The sequence below is a fragment of the Carassius carassius genome, chromosome 41 (assembly GCF_963082965.1).
Source record: "Carassius carassius chromosome 41, fCarCar2.1, whole genome shotgun sequence".
In the NCBI taxonomy this organism is placed as follows: Eukaryota; Metazoa; Chordata; class Actinopteri; order Cypriniformes; family Cyprinidae; genus Carassius; species Carassius carassius.
This window is the reverse complement of record NC_081795.1, coordinates 1,699,828-1,724,714: the sequence shown is the minus strand read 5'-3', so window position 1 is coordinate 1,724,714 and position 24,887 is coordinate 1,699,828. Positions and strand designations below refer to the sequence as shown.

Genomic DNA, 24,887 nt, shown 5'->3' with positions numbered 1-24,887 from the left:
CCATTTGTGTGCCTGCATATCAAAACAGACATATTTCGAGTGTAAATGTAGACTGAAGCAAATTAAGATGTTCAGTAGGATGATTTCAGAAAGCCGGAGACACATCAGAGGGAATAAATGAGAGCGAGAAACAGATGTGAGAGAAACATCCTCAGTGTTTCCACAAGCGTGTCATATTTGATGAAGAAATGAGAAATACTGATGATGACATGAAACACTATGCTGCAGTGAAAAAGGCTATCGTCACCAATTTTACTACCACAGTGTGACATTTATGATTTCTGAGACACGAAAAAATGTAGAGCGGGACTTGATTTAATTCAGAGTGAACTGATAAGTTCATCAAATAAATTGGATTGTGTATTAAGAAAGTAAATAGTGTCAGATATGATTTCATATTTACTTTTAATAAGTTACTTCTGCCTGCACTGCAAAACATGATTTTCTCCCTTAATATATTTGTCTTATTTTCAATTGTAAATATGTAAAATTCCACTAACCGATTTATTTAACCATAAACTCACTCAATTTAGAATTATTATTATTATTTTTTTTTCAGAAAACAAGACTTAAAGGGGTCATGAACTGAGAAAATAAATTCCCGTAATCTTTTGATTTTTGTACTATTAAAACATTCCGTAAATTCCAGAACTCAAATCTTCCTCATTAGTCTAAAAACTGCTTCTATGGAAGGTTGTGGAATGTGCCACTTTATGACGTAATAATGTGGCTAAACCCCGCCTCCACAGAAGAAGATCAACGCCTACTTTGACATCACTGCCTGTTTGGCTCCGCCCACCGAATCACGCATTTAGTGTGAGAGCAGAAAACGCAGGTCTACTCAGAAACCAAACGATAAAGATGCTCCAAAAACAACAAGACGCTATTCAGAGCCAAGATGTGGAAAAACACAGTCAATGCGTTGTGAGTAGCTGTTATTACGTGTTCACTATGGCTTTGTCTGTTATAACTGATGTTTGAGATGCACTGAGTGCATCTGTGAAGGATGTAAGCTGTCAAACACACAACTGATAGCCAATCAGAGCAAGGGGCAGCGTTCGGATGAGGAGGTCAAAACAAGACAGAAAATAGGCTGTGACTTTTAAATAATGATGTAGAAATCTTGAAAGCTACATAAAATAATGTTAAAAAAGAATCATAAAAAAGTCAGTTCATGACCCCTTAAATATCATAAAACAAGACAAAAACACTGAGTAAGAAAATCATGTTTTTGCAGCACATTTACAAATGAGTTTCATTGGTGCAACATAATGTAGGATGTTTTTAGTTAATAATTCTTCTTTTGGATGTTATCATATGAAGAGAAAATATTTTGTATTGTACATACTGCATGCTTCATACGCGATTTAAACCCAGCAGGAAGTGTGCAGTATGTACTATGTACTGTGGTACGCCAGTATTCACATCCATTATTTTGTTTTTCAGGTCTGTGTGGAGACTCAACCTTTCATCTAAAATCTCTCCAACCGCTCATCTGCGGGAACTGTTCGATTCGTTTCTTCATGGGAATGGATTTGCTCATCAATGGATGCTCTGCAGTGAATGGGTGCCGTCAGAATGAGAGTCCAAACTGCTGATAAAAACATCACAATAATCCACAGAACCTCCAAGACAATCAGTTAATGTCTTAAGAAGTGAAAAGCAGAAACAAATCCAACAGCATTAAGTTGTTTTTAACTTCCATCTAAAATACAAGTCCATAATAATGCTTCCTGTGGATTATTGTGATGTTTTTATCATCTGTTTGGATTCTAATTCTGACGGCACCCATTCACTGCAGAGCATCCATTGATTAGACACTGATGCAATGCTACATTTCTCCAAACCTGATGAAGAAACAAACTCATCGTAATCTCGGATGACCTGAGGGTGAGCACATTTCAGCAGATTAAAATTTTTGGGTGAACTGTTATTGTCAGACATGCGTGAGATTTCAGCAGAAGGAGATTCTGTCTATTAGTGTCAGTTTTAGAGACAGAAAGACTTACAGCCTTACAGGTTTGTTTTTTTGCAGTGGATGTATGATTGTAACTCAGAATCTGTAAACGCTAGCAGCTTGTTTATAACTGTTCTGAAGAGGGTAAACATTAGGGGTCAAAGGTCACAGTGCTGAGATTAGTTTGCTGAACTGGCCGATAGCAACACAAGGAGCTCATCAGAGACAGAAACGATCAAGTGCTCTCTCTTTTACCCTCAGGATGATCCGTGATCTCAGACGGTCAGTAAAATCCTCTCAGGCAGAACTGAAGCTCCACACAGGTCAAAAACTGACTTAAGATCAGAACGCTCATTAAAACTCATTTCAGCTTACGTACGTCATAACAGCACATTATTAAAATTAATTCTGTGTATAGACAACATGAATTAACATTTACAACACATTTAAGACTACTTTGAGTGAGTAGCAGATTTTTGAAGATCGTGTGACACTGAAGACTGGAGTAATGATGCTGAAAATACAGCTGTGCATCAATAAAATAAATTTCAGTTTAACAGATATTCACATAGAAAATAGTTATTTTAAGTTGTAATAATATTTCAGAATATTGTGATTTTTTTCTGTATTTTTGAATGAATGTATGCAGACTTGGAGAGACTTCTTTCAAAAACAGTAAAAAATCTCTACACTTTTGAATATTGGTGTATACAGTAATGTGTCCCGATGCGTAATATTCAATAAGAGGATATTTATGTTCAGCAGTAAATGTTAGTTTCATGTTGTCTTAAAAATTTTAAGCAACTTTAACATCCAGAGGATGGCGTGGTGTGAAACATGCTGATAGTTTATGCAGGAACAGTGAAAAAGATGAGAAATAATACTTCAGAATGAAGATGTTAGACAGGATTCAGGCTTGATGAAAGAAATGAGCAACATATGAGGCACGCATTTACCTGAGCACCGCTTCTGTGGAGGAAGAACAATATTAAACACACACACACAGCACTGTCTGTGAGCTCAAACGCTGATATCTTGTGGGATACAGGAGATAATTTGTCTTTATTAATAAAATCAAATGAACACTACAGCAAAATAGTAAAAGTATAAAGTTTATTTGGTTTTGTCATTGTGTATAAAGTGTTTTTCATTTTAAAAAGTTATAAATATTTATATATATAACTTAAACTTTACATCTTGCTATTCAGATTTTTTTTCTTGAATTCCGAGTTTCCATCTACATTGTCTACATTGGAAGATAAAAAGTCTTACAAGGTTTTATCATAGAAATGGTAAACGACTGACTGTATTTCTAGTTAAGCAAAACTGAACTGAACTGAAGTATCTAAATTTTTTTAGTATCTCAAAATCATTTCTGTGGTGCATGTAAGTGTGATGAGACAAGAAACATTCGGCTGTTTTGAATTTTTAACATATTATGCATAAGAAAGTAAGAATGAATGTGTGCATATTTTAAAATGAAAACGATTTGCAAATAGTTCAAATGGATTTTTATTTTTATTTTTTCTGTTACTGTTATTTTTTCTTTATTTGCTTAAATCCATTTAAATCGTTTTATTTCTTAATTCAGTTATTTTTCATTCCTACAATATCCATTAAACTATTAAATTAAAACTACAACCGTAAAAAAAAAGTTACATGAAAGAAAAGTTTAGTGAAATATATAAAACCTTATTTATTATAATTTTTTTAATTATTATTATTATTTTTTTCAGATATTTGCCAGGACTTAATTTAAATTGATGTACTAAAATAACTAAAAAGAAAATTAATTTAACACTTTAAAAATAAGGTTTCATTTGTTAGAATGAGTTAACTATATTAATTAACATAAACAATATTTGTACAGCATTTAACTTAAATGTTAAGTTCAACATTTGCTAAGTTATATCCATTAACAATAGTCAATATACTATAGTATAAACTAATATGCAAATTATTTTTTATTATCTAACAAACAGAGGCTAGTATATTCTGCAAAAGATATATTTTTCATTGTTAGTTCACGTTAGCTAATGCATTAACAATTGAGACCTTATCGTGAACTATATAGACTTTTTTTTTATTTCTAACACTTCAAAAAAAAATGGCTGAAATTTTAATTAAAAATAAAACAAAAACAGAAAGCATAAAAAAATAATAACTATTTTAGTATGTCAAGGAAGAGCCTATTTCATTTATCATGATAGGAGCCCTTTAAAATATATAATGTATTTAAATATATATTATCCATAGAATTGCAATGGGACATAAATGTCCCTAAAAAGCATCTGTATATGTGTCCACCAAGATATCACTGCATCACAGAGAGTACCGAGTGTGAAAACTGAGAGAAGGACAGAACAGGCAGATAGAAAAGAGAGAAAGACAGAAACAGAGAGAAGCACAGTAGGGTGGGTGGAATACTATAACAGCGCTGTGATTGGTCGGTTGTTATAATACTCCACCCACCTTAGCTGCGATCCTTTGGGCGTGGCCACCCCGTAGCCCTTGGAGTCCAGATTCCCTCCGACCTTCATGGTGTCGCAGGGCTTGCGCTGCTCCGTGTACTCGTTCATGGTGGACTCCAGCAGGAAGGCGTATTTCCCTTTAGACTTGCGCACGCGAGCCACGCCCTCGTTTGTCGTCTTGGTGAAGACCGTGGGCTCGGCCGACTTCATGTAACTCCACATTTTCTCGTACACCGCAATCTTTGACCTCTAGAGGGCGCAGCGAAAGACATGCAGTGAACACTGGGATGCTGTCGGTCACGAATGCTTTGATTAAATCTGATTCACATCAATCACAAATATAGTGTTTGTACACTGAATAAACCCCCCCTTAAAATATACAGTAAAAAAACGACCGTAATTATACCGTAAAAAATACAGTTACACTGTTTTAGGTTTAACGGTTTTACCTTAAAATGTGCAGTTTAATACCGTAGTTTAACTGATATAATATTAATATAGCAACTTATTGAAGTACTGAAGTCTGTTTTGTACCTTTCTAATACACTGGTAAAAAAAATAAGAAGAAACAATTATTTTAAAGAAAAAACATCAAATTCAAAAACTAAATTTGAAATGCAATGCAGAGAATTCTGGGAACGTCAGTTTACGGGGAATTTTACAGGAAATTACTGTAACATTTTCAGTTTTTTACCGTTAAATATCACAATCATTTTTTACAGTGGAGATAGTGATGCATAAAATCGAAAATGGAAGATGTGAATATTTATAGTATTTGCTTTCGTAATTGTGTCATTTTGCACAAAACAGTTGTCTTTTTTCATATGTCAGCTATCATAAAGAACACTAATAAATAGTCAGTCACTGTCTCGAAATAAAACTCACATTCCAGTGTTATTTTTCGTGTTATTTTGTTAATATTTGAAAATAATTTTCTTTAATATATGGGATATTGATACTTTCGGTTTTCAATTTAATTTTTGTACAAATTTTAGCAATTTCGTTTGTCATTGTTATTAGTTTTCTTTTATACATTTTCATTTATTACCTTTAGTATATTTAATTTGAGTTATTTTAGTACATCAAGTTAAACTAAACTTTTTTATGTTTTATTTGAATGAATATGTATTTTATATTAAATAGCTAAAAGTTTTTTAATGGTTTTAGTTAATTCATATAATAACCTTGTCTTAAACAGTGCACAGGCGTCTTCTATCATCCTGATGTTTTTCTTTGTTTTTTTTGTTTTGTTTTTGCAAATAATTGACTCTGTACAATTCTTGCTCATTATGCTAATATATATATATATACATGCAATATTGATATGAGCTGAAATTATTTGATGATGATGATAGAAGAAAGAAAGTGTGGAGTCTAGGAAAGAAATAAAATATAATGTACACTACTGTTCAAACGTTTGGGCTCTCTGGTGCCCACCAAGGCTGCATTTATTTAATAAAAAATACAGTAAATATTGTAAAATATTTTTACAAATTAAAATATTTTTTATCTATGTGAATATATTTTGAAATGTAATTTATTTCTGTGATCAAAGCTGAATTTTCTGAGTCTTCAGAAATCATTCTAATATGCTGATTTGCTGCTCAAGAAACATCTCTGATTATTATCAATGTTGAAAACAGTGGACTATTTTTGTGTTGAAACCCTGATGGATTTTCAATTCCTGGATTGTTCAAAAAATTCAAAAGAAAAGCATTTATTTGAAATAGAAATCTTATTAACTTCATAAATGCCTTTAATTTCAATTTTGATTAATATAATGCATATTTACTCAATAAAAATATACATTTCTGACACCAAATTGTATTAAGTAATGGCTACTCCCATGTCATTTGTCAAATTACAACAGATCCTATGTTTCAGATCTTGTGTAGTCAAGGCTTTGCTGTTAATAAGACGGATGGGTCTAATATGGCTGAAATGTGTGTGTTTGTCCAATGAGATTTCATATTTGACATGCTGGTATCCCAGTGTGTCTTGTACTTGATCATTTGTGCCTCTTTTAAGCTGCAGTGTGTGAGAGGAAAGCAGCGGAGCGTGACGGACAACCGGCTCATTATAATGTTCGCCACGTTCAGTCTGGAGCGCTGTTGTGCCATAACACTCCGAAATAAAACATCACCCATTCCTTTGACAAACCTGTGCTCAGACACAAACGCCCCACAACAAATGACAAACAAACTCACGCATTAGTCTAAACTCAACGGGACGCCTGACATTTACTTATTCCCTGGGTAACTGATCAAATGTTTCTGTCCAGTATATCAGCGAGAGACAGTGAGACGGATGCCACAGTTATTGTGATGGGATTACAGAGCGAGACAGATCAGATATTGTTGCAAGATGTATCATTGCATATTGTATTGTATTTATTATCTGCATACTACCAGTCAAATGTTTGGAGTTTCTGAACATCAGTCTATTCTGCTTAATAAGCTTGCATTTATTTGATCAAAAATACAGTAAAAACAGTAATATTGTGAAATATTATTACAATTTAAAATAACTGTTTTCTATTTGAATATATTGTAAAATGTAATTTATTCCTGTGATTCAAAGCTGAATTTTCAGCATCATTACTCCAGTCTTCTGTGTCACATGTTCCTTCATAAGCTGCTCAGTTATCATTGGTGCTCAAGTATTAATAATGGTTCATATTATTATTAATTGTTGGAAACAGTTTATTCTTGATTTTGGATTGATAGAAAACTCAAAAGAACAGCATTTATTTGAAATAGAAATCTTCTGTAACAAATGTCTTTACAGTGACTTTAGATCAATTTAATGTATCCTTATAAGACTTACAGACACTATTTAACTGAACAGAGATGACATCACTGAATCCAATGATGAACTGCCTTTAACTCTCATTTTTGCATTATTGACACTGTTTTCCTAATGAATGTTGTTCAGTTGCTTTGACGGAATGTATTTTGTTTAAAGCGCTATATAAATAAAGGTGACATTGACATTGACATTATAAAAAAAAAAAGTTATAATTTCTTTACGAAAACTAAAAAACCGTACATACCCCAACTTGTGAATGGTAATGTATCACAGTTTCCATAAAAATATTAAATGGGAAAAATTGTTTTCAACATTGATAATAGTCAGAAATGTTTCTTTATTAAATCATTATTAGAATGATTTCTGAAGATCATGTGACACTGAAGACTGGAGGAATGATGCTGAAAATACAGCTGCGCATCACAGAAATAAATTACATTTTACTATATATTCATATAGAAAACAGTTGTTGTAAATTGTAAAAATATTTTACATTTTTTTAAAAAATTTCTGTATTTTCGATCGAATAAATGCAGCCCTGGTGAGCAGAAGAGATTTATAAAGAAATTACAAAGTTTCATTATTCGTTCAGTATATATTATATAGCAAATCTCAACTGCTTGATTGCTTGCATCGTCACAAAATGTAACTATATTATCGCCCAGCTCTTAAAGCGACTATAATGCATGAAGATATTTTGATATTATAAACATTTACATCATGGTTTTCTATAAAGCTACTTTCAAACGATGTGCAGTGTGAAATAATTGTACTTGACTTTGACTAGATTGATGGAAAGAGTGAGAAAATGTGAAATGGGCTCATGTATGAGTATAAGACAGACTGGAAAAGAGAAGGAGAGAGGGAGAGGGAGACAGTTTGGCAGAAAGAAAGTGAGACAGGTTAGTGTGGATTGAATGAGAAAATATGGCGGAGAGAGTGTGACAGGTCAGTGGAAACCGAATAGCAGTGAATTTGAGAAAATGAATGTTTTTCAATGAAGCATCACACCATCTGTGAACATCAACAGGGAGACAGAGATGGAGTGAGATGCATGCAGCACTGCTCAGCTAATTAATGAACAGACCATTCATTCAGCTCATGCCGATGCTCTCTCATATTACCCGTCTCTCTCTCCACCTATCTGTCACTTTGTCTTTGCTCTCTGAGTAAATTGCTTTTTCAGCTCCTCTCCCGTCTCTCTAGGTTTGGCTCTTATACTCTTTGGAGTCTGATTAAATTCCTGATGTACATGTCAGTTTGGTCTGTCTGTCTTTGGAAGCCTACAAAACAAGCCCACACATACACAAACATATAAACTACAGTTCGGAAATTGAGATATTTTACTATTACATTTTTTTTTTAACATCACTCTCTTCTCTTATTTAATCAAAAATACAGTAAAAATAGCACTTTTGTAAAACATAATTACAAGTTAAAATAACTTTTCTTTGTGAATATATTGTAAAATGTCATTTATTTATGTGATGCGCAGATGAATTTTCAGCATCATTCCTCCAGTCTTCAGTGTCACGTGATCTTCAGAAATCATTCTGATATACTGATTCACTGCTCAAGAAACATTTCTGATTATTATCAATGTTGAAAACAGTTGTGCCGCACAATATTTTTGTGGAAACTGATTCGTTTTATTTTTCTGGATTCTTTGATGAAGAAAAAAGTTCAAAAGAACAGCATTGATTTGAAATAAAAATCTTTAGTAACATTCTAAATGTCTTAACTGTCACTTTTGATCAATTTTATGCATCTTTGCTGAAAAAACCTTTTTTTTTTTTTTTGTAAAAATCTTAAATAGAATTTTAATATTTATAAAGCATCTTATAGATCTCCACCAGCTGACACAAATCTAAATGTATTTTCTTTTGGTTTGATTTGATTTTTTGTTTTATTATAACCCTTAATATTGTTCTCTCACCCTAAAGAACTCTTTGGTGGAACCCGAATCAAGAGTCCCGTAGCCGATTTCTGTCTGTTTGGCGAGGTCTTCTGCGCTCTCGATAGGCGACACCATTCTCTCCACGGTGAGGAAGGCGGCCAGGTTTGCCGTGTAGGAGGAAATGATGATGAGAGTGAAGAACCACCAAACGCCTCCGACTATACGACCAGACAGAGACCTGAGAGACACACAGAGACACAAGGAATCTCCAGTTAAAAATCACAACACATAAATTCAGACTGTCATCATGCCTCCATCTGATTACATCTGGCTCATTCCGAAGACATCATGCAGCATGAAATAGCTCATCTGTAAGATGCTTTTTTTCATTTTGTTGAGACACAATCTCCAATTTAGGAAAGGTATAGAGACTGATTGCACCAGTGCTCATTTATTTAGAGCCTTCCCGCATCAATCAGACCTAAAAAAAAAAACATGCACAAAGCACTGAACACAGGTTTTGCTACTTTGCAGCAGACTGATATATTACAGACCTTGTCTGGAGACAGTTAAAGTAATCCACACCACTCCAGTCCTTCAGTTAACATCTTATGAAGTCAAAAGCTGCACGTTTGTAAGAAACAAATCCATTGAGATGTTTTAACTATGAAACGATGCTTCTGGTCAAAATATGAGTTCATAATCCATAAAAATGTGCATCTCCTGTTGTCTCTCACATCGAAATCCACCCACCCACATATTTGTTTAGAGCTGTTTTGGATAATTTTGGCTTGTAAACATTGTTGCTCCTGATTCACACCAGACCACCTTTTCACTGGAGGAAGTGTTATTATGGATCATGGACTCGTATTTTACCCAGATGCAATGGTTTAAACATTTTAAAAACATCTTAATGTTGGATTTGTTTCATCTTTTGTCTTCTGCAGATGTTAACTTATGGACTGGAGTGCTGTGGATTATTGTGATGTTTTTATCAGCTGTTTGGACTCTCATTCTGACGGCACCCATTCACTGCAGAGCATCCATTGATGAGACACTGATGCAATTGTAACAAGGAGTCGGAGGCGTTCGGATCCATATGCAGCATTTATTAAACAGAATGGTCATACAGGCAGAGATCAGGAATGGCGTCAGGTGCGTCAGGGATAACCAGAATCGTAATCAGAAACAAGCAGGGATCGGGACAGGCAGCGGAGAATCAGAGTCGGAATAAACAGTCCAAAGGTCAAAACACAGGAATAACAAACACTGGGAAAATGCTCGGAAATGTCAGACTGGCTAAACAAGACTTCGCAGTGAGTGGGAGTGAGTGTGCTGCTTTTATGTGTGTGTGTAAATGAGGTGCAGGTGTGGCAAGGAAATTGGCTGATGAATGAGGTGCAGGTGTGGCAGGGTGATTGTGATGCAGTGACTAATGGGTAATGTAGTTCGGGTGTGGTGCAACAGTTTGAGAGGTGCTAGTGTCCAAGTGACAACTGGTGGTTGATGGGTGGAATGGTCCTGACTGGAGTGCCCTCTACTGAAGCTCATGGGCACTCCATCTAATGATCGTGACAGCAATGCTACATTTCTCCAAACCTGATGAAGAAACAAACTCCTGAGCCTGAGGGTGAGTAATGTTTACATTTTCATTTTTGAGTAAACTGTTCATTTAACCTCAATGAGCTTCTATTGTGCCACTCCTAAAATGATTTTTAGACTTCCGAACAATCTCTGGTCTCACTCCGCAAGATGGTTAAATTACATTTCTGCTTTAGAAATGACTTTACACTATTTCAAGAAGAGACAGAACACTCATTATAAGCGTATAAGACTGCAGCGCGTCTGTGAGACCAGCAGTAAATCCAGGAAAAATTAGAGTCTTCAAAACGAAACCAAGATCTCATTATAAACGCACCATTCTCTCACTTCATCTACTGAAACACACCACTAGCTACGCTGACCTGGGTTCATCAATAAGAATGCAAGAACACGCAGATTCACTCAAAAGCCTTAGTAAACTTTAATTACCATAAAATACCAGGCAAAATGCATTTTATATGGTAGTGCACTGCAGGGAACTGAATGGTTTCTTCACAGAGGCTGTGATGGTATAAAATCTGTTAAAATGTCTATAGAGATGTCCAATTGAGTTTCAGGCCAAACTAGGCAGTTTCCCATTGATCCTCTCAGTAGAAAACAAAGCCATCTGTTTATTTGGTTCTTGGTCCATTTCAAAGAGTCAAACTCATTCTACTGTCACAACACTATGAGGAAGGATATTATCTCACATCAATCATCTTGCACATAAAAAAATACAAATATTTAAAATACAAGTCATTTTAAAATACAAACAATATTTACAAGAAATGTTTTGAAGTGCATAAGATTACATGTTAGGCACACATAATGGAAAGAGAAGTGCTTTCCCCTTTCTTGAACCACTTTTAAACAAATCTTTTAACTCTAACTAGGGTTGCCACCCGTCCCTTAAAATATGGAATCGTCCCGTATTTAAGAATAAAATAGTGCATCCCGTTTTGAATCAAAATCTGTTGTCTGATTGATTACATTAGATTTCATAGGTTGCCTGTTTGTTAAGAAATAATGTTAGAAATGTTAATGAATCATGTTATGGTATGATTTGTTGGTAACACTTTACAATAAGGTTCATTTATCAAACATTAATGTATTAACTAACATGAACTAACAATGAGTAAGAAATACATTTGTTACAGTATTTATTAATCTTTGTTAATGTTAGTTAATAGAAATAAAGCTGTTCATTGTTTGTTCATGTTATTTCACAGTGCATTAACTAATAATAACAAGATTTTAATAAAGTATAATTAAATGTGGAAATTAACATGAAAAAATGAACCATTGCTTTATAAGTGCAGTTCATTATTAGTTAATGTTAATTAATGTAGTTAACTAATGAACCTTATTTTAAAGTGTTTCCGATTTATTACGGTTAAGGTGTACAGTCAGACAAAGCATTATTTTAATAAAAGATAAGAGGGATATAGTTAATAATAAAAATACAGTGCCTATGTGAAGCAAATAAACAACTTTACTAATTTTAATGATTGCATTTTTCAATACGCTACTGTAGAATTAACAATACTCTATATAAAAACATTAACTTACTAATAATATAAAAAAATTGTGTTTTTTAAAAGAATTTAGAAATGTTTGTAGATTGCTTATTTCACAAGTTCACGCTTACATATAATTAGCTGAGGTATGGTATGCGTATTTGGTGTGCTGTCCGGGGAAGGGGTCGAACTTAGAGTACCCCCCCTTCCCCGTCTATTTATAAAGTGAACTCGAAGTGAGGAGTTTTTATACTGTGGGATTGATTACTAGATTGTGGTCCACCTGTGTTGTTTAGGCTAAGTATCTGACGCGCTCCTCCCGAACCTTTTTAACGAGAACATAATTTATTATGTGGTTTCACTGTTTGGATGGTGTTAATGTCTGCAAACAATGACAAATATTTTATCCAAAATCGGTTTTCATGCCACCTTATACACTTACTAAAGTTCATTAGCAATTTCTCACCCTACTCCTGTCTAGGTTACAGCAGCGGAGTTAACGCAGGTGTACCACACGGTTATAAGTTATAGCTAAGGTTGTGTTTAAACATGTAGTATTTTTTATGAAAACATGTTTTAAGTTGTGATTTACCATCACTGGCATGTCATCGGACCTGTGGTCATTGTGACCCCAAGAGTGTCCCTTACTTTTCTGTATTGAAGGTGGCAATCCTAACCCTAACACTAGACAATATATTGATCCATATTTCTTCAAATTGCTTATGTTCACTTAAGACTCGATTGACTGTTTGCTTGAATACCATCAAGCATGTATGAGAGTCAAAAGTAAATATTAACTCCCAAAAATGCTGATAGTTAGCGGTTAAAGGGCTCTATATAGAATTCAGAAACCCTTGTTATTAGTGACACCGGTGGCCATTAAGTGAATTGCAGCCAGCGACTTATTGCTAAAAATTAGTCTACAGGCTCTACATTTTTAAAGTTTCATTACATGTTCAAAGCCCAGAACGGTTGGAAAGACCTAGTTAAAGTACTCCATGTGACTCCAGTGGTTTAACCTCAATTATATTAAGCGAAAAACATAATTTACAACTTTATGAAAATATTTAGTGACCAATCAGAAGACCCTGGAGGCGGGGCAAGTGTCACAAGCATTCTGTGCTGCGCTTCATAAAAACAACAACAAAGAAAAAAAACCTTTCTTAGCACTTGCGTCTCATGTTTTTAGATTAAAAACAACAACAACAAAACCTTCTGTGTGACCGGCCACATAGAATGTTCAGACCTGAAAATGTAACTGCCAGCGATGATGTCATAATGGCTTTTAGAATCTTGATGTCATAATGTCTGCTTTTTAAATTCTGATGCTTTGATTTTCTACTGCTTTTAGATCATTTTACTTGAATCTTTAACACTGGAGCCAGCAAGTCATGATGTCAGTTCACAGTTGCACTCAGTGGGCACTGTGTATTTAAGGCATGTGCGTGGTGTGCAGTTTGTACTCTCACTGCACTGGCAGGAATGAAATTTAAATGGAGACAGTTTCAGCCATTGGTGTCGGAAGCAAACAGCTGTGGGTGGCTCCAACATAGTGTAAGGGTAACTATCATTAAGTGCTGCAACAAACACTGCATGATGCCTTTAAAAGCAACTGGCGAACAAATCATGATGAACATTCACTTAAACTAAACTCCTGATAATTTGCTTACCCCCATGTCATCCAAGTTCAAGTTCATGTCTTTCTGTCTTCAGTCACAAAGAAATTAAAGTTTTTGAAAAACTACCAGTATTTTTCTCCATATATTGCACTTGAATGAGGACCAATGGGGAGAAGGTCCAAATCACAGTTTCAATGTAGCTTCAAAGAGCTCTACACAATCCCAGCCGAGGAATAAGGGTCTTATCTAGAGAAACAATCTGTCATTTTCTTAAAAAAATAAACATTTATACACTTTTTAAACACAAATGCTCATCTTGTACTAGCTGGACTTGCATGACATAGTCACTATGTAAAGGTCACGCGTGATGTAGGCGAAAAAGTACCGGCCCAGCGAGCATGCAAAACAAGTCAAAAGCCCTTTACTTAAAAAGGTAAAACAACGATGTTAGACTTTTTGAAGGAGGAGAAAATTGAGTTTTTCGTCCCACATTACTCTTCTGAACCAGAGTACAAAGACGAAGAGCTAACTGCGTGTGACCTTTCCAACGTGATTACGCAATGCATGAATTTGAAGATGCGCATCATAGAGCTAGTGCAAGACGTGCATTCGTTGTTAAAAAGTATATCAATTTTATTTATTTTTTTTTGAAAATGACAGATCGTTTCTCTAGAAAAGACCTTTATTCATCGTCTGGGATCGTGTAGAGCTCTTTGAAGCTCCACTGAAGCTGCAATCTGGACCTTCAGCCCGTTGATCCCCACTGAAGTCCATTATATGGAGAAAAAACCTGGAATGTTTCCTCAAAAACCTTCATTTCTTTGCAATGAAGACAAAGTCAGTATGGGCAGTATGTGGATTTTAATTTATATGGACTCTGAATGAGCCAAGTGGAATGGATTTGACTGACTGCGCTCTAAAAAGTGAACAGACATATGCGCTGAATTAGAGACGTTGAAAGTGTGTGGGTCCAATATGACTGGTCTTAAAAAAGTGGGTGGGTCTTGTCCTACACACATGCAATGGTTCCGAAGCACATGGTTTCAGAGACGGGGAAGAGACATTGACCCTATCTAAAGAGTCATGTCCTCCGAGAATACATGTACTGATGAGAGAGATCAAAGTCATGGCTGGAAAGGACAAATCTCTCTCTCTCTCTTTGGATGGTGGATGAGGTGATAAGATGGTCCTTTTGATGTGTGTGTGTGATTGCGTTTATCTGTGTGCCATCAGCGGTTATAAAGCAGCACTCTAATCTCGCTCTGATAAAACTGACTCTTGCATCACATTTAGGCTTGAATCCACTGATGGCATCGTTTTAGGATCTGAATCACTGAAGGAACTTTTGCAAATCAAGTTATGGTGCAAACGCAGACAGTAAATTTGTGCTGGACTGATTTATTGGGATGTGGTTTCCCATCATCTTCAGCTCACTAGTGCGATCTGGCACTAAAAATATATATTTAGGCCTAAATTGAAGATTAATATACAATTTCCATGCATTTGGATTGCAGAGTTTTAAAATAAACTAATTAACTTAATGTGATGCATGTTTGTCAGTTACACATAAATTAAACGTCAGATTTCTGTAGTTGCACTAATGAACTGAATGTTTTAAATAAACAATAGCCAGGTTTATATATTTATCATCAATCAATCCAGGTGTTATAATCTAATTTTAATTAACTGAATATTGCTTGTTACAGTTAGCCGTATTTTAACTGTTCTTTTTAACTACATCAAATAGAAGCAAATAGTTAAAAAAATAAACTTTCATTATTTAATGATTTTAATTATTTATTTTTTTACCTGTTGCTAACCCACGGTTAATTTATGCATGACTGAAAAATATGCATCAGTTTATTAGTTTCTTAAAGCACTGTAATAATTGGATTTAAGCCCCATTAAAATTAATATTAATTACTCCTGCCATGAAAAGAAATGTACACAAATATTTCTTTTAAATGAAATTTCTACAAAATGTACCACATCTGCATCATTAACAGCACTAGACAAATAGTGCAGACTTAAATTAATTCAGTGCATTTACACATTTGAGATACACTTTTAAAAGATATTCACATTATATTATCTATTGCATGCAATTCATTATATCATTTAGCTTTTATGATATTGTGTATTTAATATTGCTAAAATTGTCCCAACAGCATCTAGAACTATTAGTTTAATAAAATACACTGCAGTATTTAAACATGCATGTTTACATTGATAAAGAGTATTATGAATTAGGTGTTTATTGTGTGTTTTGATGCATTAAATTATTTAAATGAATACCTGTGAATAGGCAAATATTATATACATTTTTACCACCTTTTAATTTTAATCCGGACATTCAATGCCTGGGAATCAAACACATGATGTTGCTCTACTATTAGACTGATTAAAACCTGATAACTGTAGTTTTGCGGTCGATTCATTAAAAGAAGTAGCTCATATATAAGTCACTTTTTTGTGAAACAGTTTGTTTGTTTGTTGCACGCAACCAGATCTGACCCAGTCTTTTTATCTCATCAAATTCAATTCAAACCACGATCTTACATTCACAACCGGGGTAAAACATAATTTCTTTTGTAGTGATGCTGTGGATTCAACATCAGTGCAGGAATCACTACTTTAATATCAATCCTGCCTCGGCAGAAAGAGAATGAGAAAGTGTTGTAACAGAGAGTTTGATAACAGTGGAGGAGACTGAGAACAAAAGAAAATGAAAAGGAACAAAAGAGCGAGACACTAGGAAGCAGGAGAGAGATGTGACCAGAAGAACAATCCGTGTGTGTGTGTGTCTGTGTGTGTGTGTGTGTGTGTGTGTGTGTGTGTGTGTGTGTGTGTGTGTGTGTGTGTGTGTGTGTGTGTGTGTGTGTGATGCATCTTGACAGGTGTGTAACCTTTGTGCTAATGTGTGGCCGACCTTCTCCGGTTAAAGGAATAGTTCACCAAAAATGAAAATTTGCTGAAATTGTACTCGCCCTCAGGTTACCAACATGTAAATGATTTTGTTTCTTCATCAGATTTTGAGAAATGTAGCATTGCATCAGTGTCTCATCAATGGATGCTCTGCAGTGAATGGGTGCCGTCAGAATGAGAGTCCAAACAGCTGATAAAAACATCACAATAATCCACACTACTCCAGTCCATCAGTTCACATCTGGAGGAGACAAAATCTGAAACAAATCCATCAAACAATCCATAACTAAATCTTTTTCTATAATCCATAATAACATTTCCTCCAGTAAAAAAAGTGTTCTGGTCTGAATCAGGAGAGAAATCTGTACAGATCAAGCACCATTTAAACAGCTCTAAACAAATCTGTGGCTGGATTTTGAAGCGAGAGACAACAGGAAATGATGTAATGCTCCATTTCTCCAAATCTGATGAAGAAACATGACACTCATAATTGACTAGTTCTAGTTTGTATGTTTATACAAATTAAAATAAGTGTACTAGAAAAGATATTAAATGTTATACTAAACACACACACACACACACACACAAGCCATCAGGCACTGCACGACATAATCAAACATTCGCAGTCATAATACTGGGAGTCTATTATAAAAGTGTTCATCACAGGATTAAGAGCAATAATCCTTTCAGAGGAAATGATCTCTGCGTGTGCCGCATGAATCACACGCCATGTCCTAAAGCTCTGCTGCAGTTCAGAAACAACACGCTCTGACATCATCATAATACAGCCAGCGGCGCATGATATTTGGAAGAAATATTCCTGTATATGTGATGCATTATATAGAGATTCACACTGCATTGTGATGGACGTTGCTGTGCATTATATCCTTTGCAATTTAATGCAGAATGATGAAATAGCTATTGAAGAGTCTGAAGTGTCTGTGTCTGTGTGTGTGTGTGTGTGTGTGTGCGCGTGTGTGTGTGTGTGTGTGTGTGTGTGTGTGTGTGTGTGTGTGTGTGTGTGTGTGTGGACCAGTAATGTCCTTTAATGCACAGAGCTGCTGACCAGGCTAATGCCAGTGCCACTGTTTCTGAAAACCTGAACGCTTCTGACCTCTCAGAACCGCATCTGTGTGCGCTCTGCAGCTCAAAAATGCTTGGCGTTTGGTAAGAACTATGTAATTTAGTTAGTGTAATGCTGCGTGCTCACAGACACAACTTTAAGTCCTGCGTTACAATACACAGCGAGGCATGATATGGCAGCGTAAATGTTTCATGAGGAAGAGTGTGAAAGCTTTCTTACAGCAGATCAACATTCTGTTTGTTTTTTTGGGACAGACTCTGGTAATTTAGTGCAGTTCAGAGGCACTGCCTTTCTCAGGACCCCGAACATCAATTTTTCATTGTGCCACATTCTCTGGCTATCAATAATAAAATGCTATATTCTTATAAATATTCTAAAAATAAAGTGTGATTTTCTGCCGTGCAGCTGCAAGGATGAAAGTTTAATGTTTGTCTTGAAGGAAGTGGAGACGGTGAGCCTGCGGTTTCTTCCTGGACGAACTTTAATTTTGTGCCTGGGCTTCTGGGGAGCCTTCGGTCAGCGCAGACAAAAGCACAGGAATGACCCGCTTTACGCTTTAGGCCAGGAAATATCTGGCGTGTTTATTATTGAGTTATAGAGATGTTATAAAGATCAAGCCTGTGAGAGAGATTTCTGACAGCTGTGGTGGAAAAAAGATCCCGAAGTGAGAAAGTAAATTAGGAATTATATAATAATTATATTATTTAATTATTAAATTACTATTAGTAATAATGTGATAAATTTCAGTATTAAATTAAAATATTATTTTAGTTGGAAAGTATTTATGGAAGACAATTTACACCACAGGATAAAAAAATTAAAATTAAAATGTATTGTTAAATTGATGTCACAAAACTTTTTTTTTGCAATTCAGATTTTTTTTCTCTCACATTTATTACTTTTTTTTTTTTGCAATTCTGAGTTTATATCTCATAATTCTAAGGAAATCGCAAAATACTAAGAGTTGCAAGATATAAACTTGCAATTCTGAGAAAAAGTCAGAATTGCGAGATTAAAAAAGTGCAATTACCCTGTTTTAAATTAAATTCTGTGGCAGAAACAAATAAAACAATTGCAAATTTTCCCAGAATTGCACATTTATATCTCACAATTCAGTTTTTCTTGCAGTTTTGTTTCTCAGAACTGTGCGAATATTTTGTGAAAAAAATCGCAGTTTAAGTTTGCGAAGATTATTGGAACAAATATAATTTATTATAACATAATATTTATAATTATTACAAATATAATAATTATTATTATTGTTAACATTATTATTATTATTATTATTAATTCTTATTATTGTTCAATTGTAGAAGTAATATTATATTACAAAATTTAAATATGCAACATAATCGGAAATTTTACTACTGTAATTATATTTTCATGTAAAATAAAAAATCGAGTATTTCAGAAAAAAAAACAACTACAATAATAATTTTGTTTTATAGTACCACTAACATTATAGCATCAAGCTTGACTGAAAACCGCTGACTGAGTCCTTTTGAGCTTCTCTTTTTAATAACAGTAGGTTCATAAGTTTGGGGAAATTGTTGGCACATGTTGCATATTAAAGTGCATGTTATAAGTGACCAAAACTGATGATTTCATGTAAAAAAAAAAAACCCACTGAAAACACCAGTGTTAAAACGAACACAGCGCCGGGCTTCACCCTTAAAAATGTGGCACATACAGTACAGTTACAGTACATTACTATTTCTAATGTTTTTGAAAGAAGTTTCTTCTGCTCATCAAGCCTGCATTTATTTGATCAAAAATACAGAAAAAACAGTAATATTGTGAAATATTATTACAATTTAAAATAATAGTTTTCTATTTGAATATACTTTGAAAAAATAATTTATTCCTCTGATGCACTGCTAAATTTTCTGCATTATTCCTCCAGCCTTCAGTGTCACATGTAACATCAGTCGATCACATGATCATTTAGAAATCATCCTAATATTCTGATTTATTATGAGTGTTGAAACAGTTCTGCTGTCTCATATATTTGATCAATAAAAGGTTAAAAAGAACTGCATTTATTCAAAAAAAAAAAATTCTAATAATATATATTCTAATAATATATTGTCTTTACTATCACTTTTTATCAATTTAACACATCCTTGCTGAATAAAAGTATTGATTTTATTTAAAAAAAAGAAAGAAAGAAAAATTACTGACCCCGTATTACTGACCAGTAGTGTATATTGTTATTACAAAATATTTATATTTTAAAAACATAGCTTCTTTTTTTTTTTTTTTACTTTTTATTCATCAAAGTATCCTAAAAAAGTATCACATGTTCTGAAAAAATATTAAGCAGCAGAACTGTTTCCAACTTTGATAATGAATCATCATATTAGAATGATTTCTAAAGGATCATGTGATAATGATCCTAAAAATTCAGCTTTGCATCACAGAAATAAATAATCATTTAAAGTATAATAAATTTAAAAACAATTATTTTAAATTGTAATAATATATCACAATATTGCATTTTTTCTGTATTTTTGATCAAATAAATGCAGGCTTGATGAGCAGAAGAAACTTCTTTCAAAAACATTAATGTTTCCAAACTTTTGGTCTGTACTGTATATGTATTTAATTCCACTGCAGCCTTGTCTTAGTGCAGTTATTTTGATGAATTGCACAGCTTTAGTGGCTCTCACCTGGGTGTGAAGTCGCAGCCCTGCTGCATGAAGGCGCCCAGAGAGAACCAGAGACTGTTGAAGATGCCGAACTCGTTGGGGGGCTGGTCGCTGGGCGGACCGTCGGAGCCTTCCTCGGGCTCCTCGGTGTGCCACTCGTACGGGCTGAAGCGGCTGACCAGGAAGAGCACCACGCTCACGCCGATGTAGGCGAACACGATGCACATCCAGATCTCGTAGGCCAGCGGGTCCAGGAAGGAGAAGACGCCCGGTTTGGACTTCTGAGGCTTCTTGATCATGATGGAGATGCCCAGACTCATGAAGGGCTTGGAGAAGTCGATCACCTCCTCCCGGACCAGAGTGATGGTTAAAGGGGCCACAGCGATTTCCGCTTTCTGTGGAGGAAGGAAAACATTCAGAGGTCCAGAATGTGATGTTCATGGTCAGTTGATGTGTTCTTTCTATATTTGTATGTATTTATTGAGCACTTTTACACAACCGATAATTGACCAAAGTGCCGTACAATAAGCAAACGCATAATAAAACAGTATCAAAACATAAAACACAACACTAAAAGCACAATAACATGAAATAAACTCCACAATTTCAATATACAAAGAATTGAGTGTTGAAACAGAGCTGCAAAAAATGAGTAGTTTTTTCAGCTTTGATGTCATTTCAGAACACAAAATCTGATCTGAACAACATTGGACTCCATTGCCTTTTAATTGTACATATTAAAAAAAACATCTTCTTTTATCTTCCATGGAAGAAAGAAAGCCATACGGGTTCGAAAAGAGACAAGGGTGTGTAAATAATGACAGTATTTTAACTTCCGTTTAAACTATCCCTTAATAAACGTTTACATTTTTTAAAAGCCACTCTTCTGCTCATCAAGGCTGCATTTATTTGTAGAAAAATAAAATAAAAATTATGCAATTCTTTTACTATTTAAAATAATGAATATATAGTAAAATGTAATTTATTTCATTGATCAAAGCTGTATTTTCAGCATCATTCCTCCATTCTTCAGTGTCACATGATCTTCAGAAATCATGAAAATATGATGATTTACTGCTCAAGAAACATTTCTGATTATTATCAATGTTGAACACAGTTGTGCCGCACAATATTTTTGTGGAAATGGTGATATATTTTATTTTTCAGGATTCACAGATGAACGGAAAGTTCAAAAGAACAGCGTTTATTTGAAATAGTCATCTTTTGTAACATTATAAATGTCACCTTTGATCAATTTAATGCATCCTTCCTGCATAAAAGTATTTATTTCTATTAAAAAATCACACATTTTAAGAACCCTTAAAATTAAATTGGACCTTACATGGACAAAAAGCTTTAAAATTGTAGAATATGACCCTTTTATGTAGAAAAAATGACAGCAATACATTCAATACATTCCCACTGACTCCGTGACTCATTTCTGCATCCGTCTGACCCATTCATTTTTAAGGTCACCAAAACATCAAGAACCCTGTATTGTGGTGAATCCCTGGTTAAACCCACTCTAAGGCCGGGAGAGACGGGTTATTATAGTAAAGTGCTTTCAATAGTGCAATTTCACAAGAAAAACTCCCCAGTTGCTGTTCTGTGTCCAAGCATGTTTTTACAGCCCATTACTTCCCACCATCTCCTTCTTTAAAGGGTTTAGATGATAGAGTAAAAATATTGCAATGAACCTCCTTTATTATATCACATATAAAGCATCTCCAAGTTAATAAAACGCCAGGATTCAAGCAGTTGTGAATAGAAATGGTTTTATCAGTGAACAGGCATCTGAGGGACTTGAGTATAGTAATATTTAGACCGGCTCAGTGGTTTAATACCAGTGAAAGGTCACAGTGAAAGTGGGCCATCTTTTGTCCCTCCTGTAGGAATACAAGAAGTTGTTTCGCTGCTAGATTTAATTAGAGGCCTGTGGCAGTAGAGAAAGCGATCCTGTGTTCGTGCTAGTGAGAGAACGGATTCAGAATCTGTGAAGCTGTGAAGCATCTGTTTTATTCCCCGTGATAATCCCTTGAGGAGCCCTGCAGCTCCTCGTCAATGTTTTCTGCAATTTTGCAGGCTGAAAATTTTGCCCATGTAATTTCACGTGAGTAATGTCTGAATTCGCATGCCCTGTAAAAGCATGAACGATTTGGTTGTGTGTGACATCCTCCATTGAATAAGTGTGTGTGGGTGTGTGCGCGCACTTGCTTTTTCAGCAGCCTTGATTCTGAAAATGCATGTGCCATTTATTTTCCCCAGCTGCGTTTCAATACATTCTTCAATGAGAAGTTTTAAGCCTTGATCCAAACCCAGCAGCTTTGAGATTAAGTGTCGTGCAAAGCAAAAAAAAATATATATATATTTGAAAATAGTTAGAAAAGACAATATTGCAAGGCTGTTTACAAAAAAAATAAAAAAATAAAAATAAATTACATTAAAACAATGGGATTTTTTTTTTTTACATTTTGAAACATTTGAATTTATACAAATTTTTAGAATACATTCTAAATATAAAGTAATAGTTTATACATAATAATATTATACAATTTGTGTATATATATGTATATATATATGCAAACATCAAATCATTTTGAAACATTTTAATTTACATTAGTATTTTATAATACAACATAAGAATATTTTATGTACTAAAATAATACTAAAATGCATACGTAATATAGTATATTATTAATATAGTAATTCAAATTTTATTTCTATTATTTATTTTTAGAATAAATATAAATATAATTTTTATATTAACTTTTATATATAGATCATATTTTGCAATATTTTATGTATTATATAATAAAAATGAATTAAACATTTTGCTTTATTATCTTGTTCATATTAACGTTTATATGTAAATATTGTATATAAATATAATTTCGGAAGATTTTAATTTATATTTATTTATAAGAAAATTTGTATGTATAAAATATAATTCTAAATATAATATTTTTTATAATATTTTAATAAAATATTTTATTATTAATATTTATAGTGTTAAATCGGTTTGTTTTATGTATAAAAAAGTAATAGTTTATTCATAATATACGTAATTATTGCCTTCCAGTCATTAAATCAGTGTAAATTCATTAACTTCTCTGACGCTTCATTAGCTCTTCAGAGTCATTTGTTTGAATCCTATTACACTGTGTGTGTGTGTGTGTGTGTGTGTGCACAGCCAAAGAAAAAAACACAATTATTTCAATCATGCCTTCTTTCTCATTCCTCTGTCTTTGTATGTAATCTCAGTATGTAGTATCAAATATTTGTTTCAGCTTTTGTCTTCTCCAGATGTTAACTGATGGACTGGAGTGCTGTGGATTATTGTGATGTTTTTATCAGCTCTCATTCTGACGGCACCCATTCACTGCAGAGCATCCATTGATGAGACACTGATGCAATGCTACATTTCTCCAAATCTGATGAAGAAACAAACTCATCTTAATCTTGGTTGGCATAAACTTTCATCAAATTCATTTTAGACTGAACTTTTCCTCAAAGACTGGTCATTTAGTCTAGTATAGACATATTTGATGCAGCACTTGACCAAGAGAGAATCTAATAAGGTTGTTTAACACCCTCTGGTCTCTCGTGAAAGCTTATAAATCCTCTAAATCTCACTGTGGAGGTTCTGAATGGCATTTTGACGCGCGGGACGCTCCTGTGGAGTGTGTATTAGCAGAGAGCAGGTTGGTGGATGAGTGTGTTTAATGGGGCAGAAAGATGCGCATCTGTGCTCTCCCCGAGCTCATTAACACTCGTCAGCAGGAGCGTTTGCCTTTCGCTGTCGGAGTCGCAGCGAGATGTCAGAGAGCCTGATTTTATGTACTTGCACGCTGAATGATGAAAGAGAAAAGGCCTTGAGCTCTGGCTGTACGAATCTGACCCAAACACACAAGACCAACTCATCTGGACAAACATTAACAGACTGAAATGAGAGATTTTGCTGTTGGTTTATGGAAATCAATTTCTTTCTCAAATTTTTTATTTGTTATATTTTTTTCCGATGTGTCTTGTCTTATTGGAGGAAAATTAGAAATGCAAATATTATAGTTTTTTATTAAGAATTTGAACACGTTTTTATTTTTATATTTTGTTTTTATTTTAAATTTAAAGTATTAGTAATTTTGTGTTTTTGCCATTCTTATTTTTATTATATATATTTCTATATAGTTTTCATTTTCAAGTAATTTAAGTACTTTAGAATAAATATATTTATTACAGTTAGCTCCCAACCAAGGTCATTTTTTGTTTAATGTTTTTAAACTTTCATCTTTTTTATTATTATTTTTTTTATATATATATTTTTTTATTTCAGCCTTTACCGAAAACAAAATGCAATACTTTTAGCTTTAGTTAGCAATAACA

At 34.1% G+C, this 24,887-nt stretch overlaps 1 protein-coding gene across 5 annotated transcripts in view; it reads right to left on the bottom strand.

Annotated features, from left to right (window-relative positions):
* The window catches only part of gria4a (glutamate receptor, ionotropic, AMPA 4a), an 85,592-nt gene that overhangs the window by 8,157 nt on the left and 52,548 nt on the right, over positions 1-24,887 (bottom strand). For all 5 annotated transcript variants that reach the window (XR_009426504.1, XM_059533950.1, XM_059533948.1 and 2 more), the window contains exons 11-13: positions 20,529-20,902; positions 9,173-9,371; positions 4,430-4,677 (exon numbers count right to left, since the gene is read on the bottom strand). Coding sequence is in view for 4 of the 5 variants with exons in the window: in XM_059533950.1 (XP_059389933.1) it covers positions 4,430-4,677; positions 9,173-9,371; positions 20,529-20,902 (821 nt within the window). In the remaining variant the exon portion in view is untranslated. The remainder of the gene's footprint in view (positions 1-4,429; positions 4,678-9,172; positions 9,372-20,528; positions 20,903-24,887) is intronic.